The sequence below is a fragment of the Staurois parvus genome, unplaced genomic scaffold, assembly GCF_062004578.1.
Source record: "Staurois parvus isolate SC_StPar_1 unplaced genomic scaffold, SC_StPar_1.0 ptg001134l, whole genome shotgun sequence".
NCBI classification, from domain to species: Eukaryota; Metazoa; Chordata; class Amphibia; order Anura; family Ranidae; genus Staurois; species Staurois parvus.
The window spans coordinates 1,278,911-1,290,270 of record NW_028318930.1 but is presented as its reverse complement, the minus strand read 5'-3'; the positions used below and the strand labels follow the sequence as shown (position 1 = coordinate 1,290,270).

General features: G+C 43.0%; 1 protein-coding gene across 1 annotated transcript in view; it reads right to left on the bottom strand.

Moving 5' to 3' along the window:
• Positions 1–3,536: 3,536 nt before the first annotated feature.
• CUNH3orf85 (chromosome unknown C3orf85 homolog) overlaps positions 3,537–11,360 on the bottom strand; it is a 29,024-nt gene continuing 21,200 nt past the window's right edge. The window contains exon 4 of the mRNA XM_089659173.1: positions 3,537–5,264. Within this exon, the coding sequence (XP_089515299.1) occupies positions 5,204–5,264 (61 nt within the window). The 3' untranslated portion in view covers positions 3,537–5,203. The remainder of the gene's footprint in view (positions 5,265–11,360) is intronic.

Genomic DNA, 11,360 nt, shown 5'->3' with positions numbered 1-11,360 from the left:
ACAGCGCTGAGCGAACTATTGGCGCTTTATAAATACTGTATAATAATAATAATAATAGTTAGCGGGCACACTTTCCACCTCCTCTGATTCTGTTACAGTCCCACTACTTAAAATTGGTTTGTATTCCGAATCAGAATCAGACAGAGAGAGCTCCCTGCTGCTCTTGTCGGTCATACTGAGGATTTGGTATGTCTTCTCTCTGCTAAAGACTTTTTTAGACATAGTGGTGACTATGGTGACACACTGCTGTGATGTGGACACTGGCACAGATGTGGCTGCTCTGATGACAATGCCTTGAGGTGCACTATTGAGGCTGCACTGATGAGGCTGCTGATGAGGCTGCTCTGATGAGGCTGCACTGATGGGTGCTGATGAGGCTGCTCTGATGAGGCTGCACTGATATTCACTGATGAGGCTGCATTGATTGGCACTGATGGGTGCTGGTGAGGCTGCAATGATGGGTGTTAATGAGACTACACTGATGGGTGCTGATGAGGCTGCACTGATGGTGCTGCTGAAGCTGCTCTGATGAGGCTGCACTGATGGGTGGTGATGAGGCTGCACTGATGGTTGCTGATGAGGCTGCACTGATGGGTGGTGATGAGGCTGCTCTGATGGGTGCTGATTATGCTGCTCTGATGTGCGCATTGATGACGCTGCGCTGATGGGCACTGATCAGGCTGAATTGATGGGCACTGATGTGCACTGATGAGGTTGCATTGACATGCACTAATGCACTGCACCAAGGCTGCACTGATGAGGCTACACTGATGTGCACTGATAATTCAGCACTGATGGGCGCTGATGAGGATCCACTGATGAGGCTGTACTGATGTAGTGGCACTGATGTGTACTGATAAGCTGCAGTGATGAGGCAGCACTATAGGGCACTGATGAGAACTGTAGGGAATTATTAAATATAGAATTTCACTTTGCTGGAATCAATCTGACTCCTTCCCTCACACTGTGTCTGTGTGGGGGAAGGAGAGCTCTAAACTCCCAATGACCCCTCTTTGTTTACATTGTGATTGCTGGTGATTAGACAGTGATCACATGGTAAAGGACCACTGTGATTGGCCCTTGAATAAATGAATAAATGTAGTCTTTGTAATTGATCCTTTTTTCCCTGAAGATATAAAATAAGAAGAGATGAGACTGGGATCATGGTATGCTTCATCCACAAAGGCAAAGTAAAATGACAGCTACAGCTGTGTGAGGGAGAACTGCTCTTGACCGCAGCCACAACAAATGTAAACATAGAGGGGAATTTATCAAACTTGAACCAGCCATGCATGTCAATCAGTCAGTTTCTATCTTTCATTTTCAAAGTTTAAAGTGTTACTAAACCATGGCCCTGCATTCACCATATATGGTCTCTCACAGTACACAGAACATGGAAATTAAATTATTTTAGTAAATATAAACTGCTAAATATCTTTTCTCATCAGCAGTATATAGCAGTCTTATGACTTCTATCAGTGTCCAGCTGAGCACTGGTTAATTCTGTAGGAGGAGTTTTCATTCTTCTCTGACTGTCCTATGAGGCTTCATAGCCCCTGACCTCTGTCTGGACAGTGCTGATTGGCTCTGTGCTGATCACATGCACCCTCTCAAAGGAAAAAAAACTCTAGCAATACACACTAAACTGAACATGTGCAGAGGGTCTCCTAGGGCTCTGTACTATGGCAGATGGATTGGGGACAGTAGAAGAAGGGGGGGATCAGAGAAGACAGGATCAAGCAGCCTTTTTACACAATACAGGGGATTGACCCTTAGGTTCCACAGTGAGTATAACAAGCATGCTTTACTGCATATACAGACTGATTTTACTGTTGTGGGTTTAGTAACACTTTAACTAAACAAGCTGAAAACAGAAACTGATTTCTTACTGTACACAGCATGCACATACTCCTGTTCCTACAACTGACCACTAAGGAACTTTCAATCACTAAGTTAAAGGCATTAAGGTGATTAATGGATAAGGAGTCAGAAGTGTTTTAACAAAGCGACCATCACCTAGGCTGTAGCAACTCCATCAAACATGAGCTACCAACAGGAGAGTGTTCTTCCATTCAGGAGTGGTACCAAAGCATATCTTCTCACCTCTACCAAGCAGTAAAGCAGATGATAAAACAAATGATACAACAGGGGATGATGAAAGAGAATAAGAGCCCACAGGTGGCTCCAGTTCTCTTACAGAGAGAGTGAAGAGGAAGAATGGCACACTCTGTTTTTGCATGCTTCATAGGCATTTGAATCTGAAATGATTTGGAGCAACATATTGTTTATCTTCTGACCCCATCCATTCACAAATTCATTGGACTTGTATTTGGAGCACTTTATTGAGTCAATCATTTTACATGTTATTTTAAATCACAGGATATTGATTCATTTTATAGTCAATTTTATGGTATATAACCATACTGTTGATCACTACCTACTTTTGTCACTGATTCATTTGTTTTATACTCATCCATTCACATCTGCACTCGTCACCTTGCTGACAATATTTCTTGGATTTCACTTTATTGCGCAGTCAATTCTTTGCGTCTTTTGCACTAAGTCACTTTATTTACAGCGCTACATATTTGTTTTATGGTTTATTTGAGGATTAAGGGGTTTTATCTTAGCGGCTTATTTGTTTTGATTTTGTGCGCTAACTCATTTTGCTTGTTTTTAATTCTGATTTATATACATGATGTATTCTCCACCAACTTCGAGGAACATCTAGGGGCCTGGAAATACAAGCACACAGTGTATTCCATGACAGGTCACTCACTCTACCTTGTCATGTTCAAATATACTCTCCGGGGCCATCCTTTTGGGTATTGTGCCCACTGGATATGTAGATCACACTTGGAAGTTCTGGATTCAGGAGGACAAATGCTGTCTGTCGGATGTTCAAAAAATTGTTAAAAGTTCAGTAATGGGTGGAACAAGTCAGGTCCGGAATATGGAACTTTGACCTGCACTCTGGTGATAGGTTTCTAGATTGGTGCAAAGGTGCACATCAGGTAGTTACAGACACTGTGGGAAGAAGTCCCAGGAATCGCCTTACAGCAATCTATTCTGGACATACCAGCCTATGACTTCTGGTGCTTAAAGCAAACTGAGACACCTATACCGTAGGCTCCTCAAGCCCATCAAAAATCTTGCAGAGGCTGATGAGAGATGTCATACACAACCTCTCCAAAGGTGTGCTGACTGTCAAAAGTCAATTGGTTCTACCTCTTGTTCTTCTACAAGTACCTCCCTGGAGAAGTTACTGACCCTGCTGATACTATTCAGACCCTGCTGATACCATTCAGTTACTGACCCTGCTAATACCATTCAGGACCATTTCAGGTCCTTGGTCCCTCTGTGAAATCATGCGACTCACTATCTGGTGCCTGAAGATGAGGACAACACCTCATGTTGGATCTTTCAAATGCTGCCAGAGCCCTTTGTATACTCTACAAATTTGTTTTATTTAGCAGGTTTAAGAGGGGTGGAGTGTAAATGAGTCTAAATAAATAAAAGGCAGAACTCCAGGCAGCTAATTTTTCAAGTTTCTTATATTTATGTAAGGAAACATCATATAAAGACATAGCAATAAATTGTAGCACATGCACAAGATCTCCCCACAGTTCCTCTATCTATACAAAGGCAAACTCTCAGCTACAAGCATCATATACATTTTCATTAGAACAGGCAGGAGATCCAGGGTAAAGGTACAGCAAATAACAATCATCAATACACATGGATACAGTAAATAACAGAACAAACCTTCGGGTGGCAGGCAAACACTCAGGATCAGTTGGAGGTATTCATTCATATTTCCTGCTCATTTAGTAAATCAACACACTGATGCTGAGTACACATAAAGAAAGGTGTTTATTCATTCAAGCCAATGGGCTGGGCTGAGAGGTCACCATACTAAGTGATCTCCCCCATCGAACTACTGTGTTTTGACATTGTCCCCCTCGGCAGAACACACTGATCAGCGCTCCCATTGCCTATGAATGCTGATTGGATGCTGGTTTTCCAGCATGCTCCTTTATCAGAAGCCGGTCATGAGATTGGACAGGAAGCTGCACACATGGGCCAAAAGTCATCTGGTTCCTGCCAAGGTGGCTATTTTCTGACAAATTTTGGCCTATGTGTTGCCATCTTAAGGCCTCATTCACACGGGCACTGAGGCTAGTACAGTATTAATGGGTTTTTTGTTTACATGTCTGGACCCATTTGGAGGTGTGTGCAGGCAGTTTATGTTAGTAAATGGAAATACAGAAGCTACACATGGGAGTTTGACAGGCATGTGGATGGTGGATGCAGCCTGAAGCGCAAAGTCTGCGTTCTGGACCGTACACCTGCCCCTACACACCTATACAGTGCTGATCTGATTGTAATATCAAATGACGTACTTTCTCCGTTCATTTGCTTGAATGCTTGTCAATATTGATTTAAACTATAATAAAAACGATTGAAAAGAAAAATATAAGGACAAACTTCACTATCTTCATAAGAACTGAACACATTTTTTCACCTGCATTAAATTATAAGTTCACATTCTGTAATCTGATATATTTGACACTCGTATTTAGGTGTCAATCTACAGTGTAAAAAGTCATTAATGTACTTTTTATACCTTCAAAATCATGTGCCCATATTATTTCTTTTAGGCCCTGGTTCACACTGATGCGGTGCGGAATTCGCAGTGTTTTCTGTGCAAATTCTGCACCGCATCAGAATTGCACCTCGTTCATGCGAACCGCTGTGGGTGTGTATGTTAACAACACCCTGAAAGCAGTCCGCAAAACGCAGTGCGATTTGCAGAATCAGGTTGCATGGGTGTGAATACCCATGCGATCTGATTCTAGTGCGACCCAAAAAAGGGTCCTGCATGTTTATAAAATATATGGCTCCAATCCAATTATATAAAATGTATGGCTCCAATCGCACTGCACACAAATCGCATGTGATTTGTACAGGAATGCGATGTGGTTCCTGTGCGAATCACATGCAATATACCGCACCGCATATATGTGAATCCAGGCTAAAGGTGAACTTAGCCTTTAAGGGCTCAACAATGGGTTCAGTGCCCAATACAAATAATTTACACATGCACTCATAATGCTATTATTTATTATAACTTAGCACCATTAAAGCACAATGGATAACACATGCATCTTTCATATTTAGCAGATTCATCCTGTTTGTGTATCTAATCCCGATGCTTGTTTTCAAAAGGCCAGAGCACACTCATGTAATCTTTCACTTGGTTCCTGTGGCAAAAACAGAATAAAAAGCTTAGGTTTTTGATTTTTTGTTGTTGTTTTTACTACCCATTGTTAAGATAATAGATAAATACTTTATTGCCATTGCCAAACAAATTACAATGAAGTTTCTGTAATAGGTTTCACAGTAGAATGGAAACATAGTTAAACATAATTACATTTTAGGCAAATGTATTTGTATTTTGCAAAAGTGATTCATAACATACGGATATCCATTGCAGCCCAAGAAGAAAATATTTTAGCTGTTTACGTAATATTTGGCCAAGTGTAATCATACATTGTGCAGAAAAAGTGGAGTCAAAGCAGAACCTGATCAACTATGGGCAGAGAGACAGATTGTCTTGCTTATAGATACAGGATAGAGAACTCTAAGGGGGACCTAATTGTGGACGCCTGGAGGGCAGAGGGTTAAAAATCCTGTAAATGCTTGTGAGAGAAGTATATAAACCATTGTGCATTGAAGCAGAAGAAGAATTGGTAGATGACCCTGGAAATCTAGAAAGCACAAAAATGACTTAGGGAGGGAATATTGAATGCTCTTGTGTATTAAGCCATCTTACCAGCTTGTCAGTTGTAGGGGATGAGTAGTTTAGTTTGTCAGGCATACTTGATTTTCCTGCATAATTGCCAATTTTCACCTAAATTGGTGCTCATATTTGCCATGCGGCAATGATATAAAGCAGTATTAAACCCAAAACCAAAAATGTAATATATTACAGCTTACCAATCATACAGTGTGGTTAGTTATCTTTTTTTAGGCCTTTTTTCCCCTCTGTTTTCACCTGGTGATTTGGCCAATAACACTCCTCCTGTATTAGAGTGCCCCCACTCTGAAAGAGGGAGCACTAGGGGGCACATCTGGACAGCAGAATCGTCAGTCTGGGGGGGAGGGGAGTGTTAGATGGCAGGGGTGGACTGACCATTTGGAAACTCGGGCACTGCCCAAGGGCCCGGGGTCAGTAGGGGGCCCCATGAGATACCCCTGGTACCTTTTTCATAGGCTTTTTGTAGTTTGGGCAAGGACACAGGGGCCCCATGATCCCCTATTGCCCAGGGGCCCCATGAGTTATCAGTCCGCCCCTGTTAGATGGTCTAGCACAAGGCTTGAAAAAGCTGCTTGCTCGCTCGCCAAATGCGAGGGGAAATCACTGTGTGGCAAGCAGGTGAGCAGTGGCGTCCCAAGGCAGGTGCTGGGGGTGCGGTCCGCACACAGCCACTCCCAGTACGATGTGAATGGACAGTGGCCCTTCCTCACTGAGCTCGCCCCGCCGTGCTGTCAGAGGGGATAGGAGGGGAAGGTGCAGCTCACTGTCACCTCCAGGACAGCCTGCGCTAGCAGTGAAGCCCTTGGTGTCCCTTGGTAATGGGCTGGGAGTAGAGGAGCCTGCACTTCTTCTGGGAGTGCCAGGACCTGCACCCTCCCCAATGATCCCTCCATCTACTTACCTGCTGCTAATCCGGAGCCCTCATCCCCACACACAGCGACATGTCTGAGCTCCGGGGGAGCCCGAGCACGACAACAGCAGTGACAGGGTGAGTGTCAGTGGACAGGGCATGGGATTGGCGGCAGGTCACCTGTCTGCATGGAGTGTACTGGGCCTGACTGAGTGCAGGTAAGGGGGGCCCTGATGGGGGGCGCTGCCTTCATCTCTGTGGGGTAACTCTTGGCTTCTGTGGTCTGGCCTCAAAGCATACGTTGATTTCCACACTGGATTTCAGTCATTCCCACTCTGCTCCTATTATTCTGAAGTTTGTAAACTGACTTTGCAAAGATCTCCACACATTTAGGGTAGGTTCACACAATGTCATTGCTCTGAAAAGTGATCCATGGCGGATTGGTTTTCAGAGTGTGGCTAGGCTGCCCTTGTCAGAGGTTCAAGTGATTTTAAAGGCAATTTTATTTTGAATAAGAAAAAATAACAAACATGTCTATACTTACCTGCTGTGTGCAGTGGTTTTGCACAGAGCAGCCCCAATCCTCCTCTTCTTGGGTCCCCCGCTTGCGATCCTGGCCCCTTACTCCTGCTGAGTGCCCCCAGAGCAAGCAGTTTACTATGGGGCACCCGTACCCCTTACTCATTCACAAAGGGGGGCAGCATCAGGCCCACTTATTTAAAGGGGTACCCTGATACTAATGAGCCCCTCTGCCCTCAGACCCCCACAACCACCGGGTAAGGGGACACCACCTCCATGCCAAGGGCACGTGACCTGGTAAGCCACAGGGAGGGTGGGCACTCAATCATCTTCCCCCTTTCCTGGCCTGCCAGGCCTGTGCTCAAATCAAGGGTCTGGTAGGAATGTAAGGGGACCCCACACTCCCCCCCCATTTTTTGGGGGTCCCCTTAAAATCATGCCAGGCCTAAGGGCCTGGTATGGCTTTTAGGGGGAACCCTACGCACTCCCCCCTCCCCCCCGATTTTTAGGAGGTGGGATTCCCCTTAAGTCTGAGCAGGCCTAAAGGGCCTGGTATGGCTTTTAAGGGGAGCCCCACACACTTAAAAAAAACACTTATACTGAGGGGTCCATCCTAACCTTCCTACCTAACCATCCATTGATCAGCAAACCGGATGTTTCTTTTTTCTGAAAATCAGGGAGAAAAAAAAGTGCTAGATAGAAAAATAAAGCAGCACACATTACACATCGTTAGGCACATAATTAACCCCTTGATTGCCCCTAGATGTTAACCCCTTCCCAGCCAGTATCATTAGTACAGTGTCAGTATACAGAATTATCACTGATCACTGTATTAGTGTCACTAGTGATGTCAGTGTCAGTTAGTGACCCTCCCAGATAGTGTCTGTTAGCGTTAGTTTGCCCACCACCCTTTCATGGTCACACTGTAAGTTACTGATCACCACCATTACAGTATAGTGTCTATAGCTATGTAGCACTACCCCCTTAGGAGTCACTTGAAGATTTGAGTCCCCCTATAGTCCTGCACAGCCAGGCAACACGCATCTCCACACAGGCTTGCATCCAGAGTCAGACATCAGTCCTTGATCTTTGGTTTTGTTGTTTTTATTTAGGGGATTTGAACTGAGATAGGGTTAGAGGTATACAGGATTCCCAAGGAAACTAATAAACTGAGGTCAACTTCATGGAACTATTTACAAGCCTTCCCTTCAGCACAGTCTGTGTTGGAGAGCTAGCCAGCATCTCCTTAATTTACCACCCCATACCCTAGATGGACTCCTCTTCCTCGCCCAGCAATCTGAAGGTATCCTTGAATAGGGGATATTGTGTCTGTTACTTTAACAGTGGAAAGTCCCAAATAGGCAGCGAATCTGGTTTCCCATCAGAGTTCTCCTTCCCCTATCCGCCCAGGGGGTGCAGGGGTACTCACTCAGATTCTCACCTGTACCACTGGTGGGTTGGTGGCTGCTACCAGGCCTATCAGCTGGGCCACTCCTTCCCTGCCATACAGGTGGTCCTTGCTCTGGGGGCCAGTGAAATTCTGAGCTTTCCTCCTTTGGAGCTCCAGGTCTGCAGGTAGACCCCATCCCACTGGGCCTCCTTGCAGCCTCCTGCCTTCAGCCTCACATCTTCCTAACTGTCTTCCACCTGAACTCTCCTCCAGCTGAGTAGACTCCAACATTTTTAAGGACGCCCAGCCCCCTGACAAGCCTTCTGTTGAGGATTGGTTAGGATCCCTCAAGAGTGCAAGCCAGCCACTCCTCAGATATACCCCCTGCCTCTAGGTCTTCCTCCAAAGCCCTTAAGCAGGGGGAAGTTCCAGAGGGGCTGGTCTGCAAAGCCTCTCAGCTCTTGACCACAATTTGTCTTTCTGGCTATTATACCCAGTCTGCCACTCAGCCCTCCTTTCTATCAATCAGGAGTCTAGCTCCCCTTAGTGAACTAGGTGAACTTCAGTATATATACAATAGTTTGTATATAGCTTTTGTACAAACCAACTAATATACACTTATTGGGATTTTTTTTTACCAAAGACATGTAGCAGAGTACATTTTAGCCTATATGTATGAAGAAATTAGATTTTTTTATTTTTAATTGGATATGTTTTATGACACAAAATAGAAAATTTAATTTTAAAAAAAAACTTTTTTAGTTTATATTGCAAAAAATACAAAAAACCCAATGGTGATCAAATTTGTATTTGTGTGAAACAAAAATATACAAATTTCATTTGCATACATTGTTGCATGACCACGTGATTGCCAGTCAAAGCAGCTCAGTGCCAAATAGCAAAAAATTGCATCGCTATGAAAGGGGGTAAAATCTTTCATAGCTTAAGTGGTTAAAGAGTGAACGTGCTCTACTCTTTTCTTTTATCAACCCCAGTGTATTGTTTGTTTTGTTTCCATTCAAGGTAATATGAATACAACTTAAATTTATTCTAAAAGTATTTAAAACTCATCCAAACACCAACCTTTTCTTCTTTAATGTGGCTGAAAGCATGCTGTGTTTGAGTCTAAGGATGGCCATAGACAGTTTTTTTTCATTTGGCCAGCGGGCTTAAAGTGTTACTAAACCCAGGACCCTGCATTCATTATAAGTGGTCTCTTTGCAGAATACAAAATTGATTTTTTTTTTTCTGTACAAGTTCTATTAATTTTTGCAGCACGCTTATATGTTTGTTACAATTGTAATGTGCTAGGAAATAAAGATTAATAATAAAATAAATTTAAAATGTGCAAATGTTGTACTAAGTTTGTTTGAAATATTACTTTAGTTTTACAAAATAAATACATTGTAACCCACAGAAAGGAATTATAGCTGCTACAAAAAACAACATTAAAGGGTCTTGATTAATTTCTAAAATTGTAGATTTGCAGGATGCCCTGTATTTTGCCTACTAGGTTTTTTTTCTATGATTATCAGCTCCATCTAGTGGTCCTAATGTTTTTTAAAGTGTTACTAAACCAAGGACCCTACATCCACTATATCTGTTCTCCTGCAGTACACACAACATGGAATGCAATTATTTTAGTAAATATAAACAGCTACATTCCTTTTCTCATCAGCAGTTAAAGCAGTTGTGACTTCTATCAATGTCCAGCCGAGCACAGGTAAAGCTTGTAGGAGGAGTTTTCATTCTGCTCTAGGAGGATGCAGAACCCCTGACCTCTGTCTGGACAGTGCTGATTGGCCGTTGTGCTGACCAGATGCACCTTTTAAAGGAAAAAAAAAACCTCTCTAGCAATACACACCAAACTGAGCATGTGCAGACTGTCTCCACACGATATTTCTTATCAAGAGATAAGAGGGGTGCACTGGAAGAAGGGGAGGATCAGAGAAGACAGAATCAAACATCCTTTTTACACAGTGCAGAGGATTAATACATTAGGTTCCACAGTGAGTATAACAAGCATGCTTTCCTGCATATACAGACTGATTTTACTGTTGTGGCATCTGCTGCTGCCTGAATTTGCTAATCAGTGGCTGTGACACCAAATGTCAAAAAATGTTCCTACATATCAAGACTTCTGTCAATTGGGTGAGGCTGCAAACTGATCGAAATTAATCTAGTCCCTCCTGGACTGGCCAATTTTGTCTCAATGTATGACTAGTCTAAGGCCCCTTTCACACGGGCATTCCATATGTCTGTTTTTCATCTGTCCGGTTACAGATGGAAAATGGACACCCATGTATGTCTATGGACTAGTGGATGTAAACGTATGATCAGCTATTTAGATCCGTTAACCACTTGCCCTCTAGCGGATTTACCCCCCTTAATGACCAGGCCTCTTTTTGCTACTCGGTGCTACACTAACTGATAACTAACTGATAATTGTGCTGTCATGCAATGCTGCACCCAAACAAAATGTACGTCCTTTTTTTCACACAAATAGAGCTTTCTTTGGGTGGTATTTGATCACCTGTATAATTTTTATTTTTCACGCTATAAACAAAAAAAGACTGAAAATTTGGAAGAAAAACAATTTTTTTTACTTTCGGCTATAAAAAATATATAGTAAACTTAAAGTTAGTTATACATTTTTTTGGAAAAAAAATCCCAATAAGTGTACATTGATTGCTTTTTGTGAAAGTTATAGCGCCTACAAACTATGGTATAGATATTGGAATTTACGCCATTTTTTTGCTATACAGCGCTGCACTAGTTTA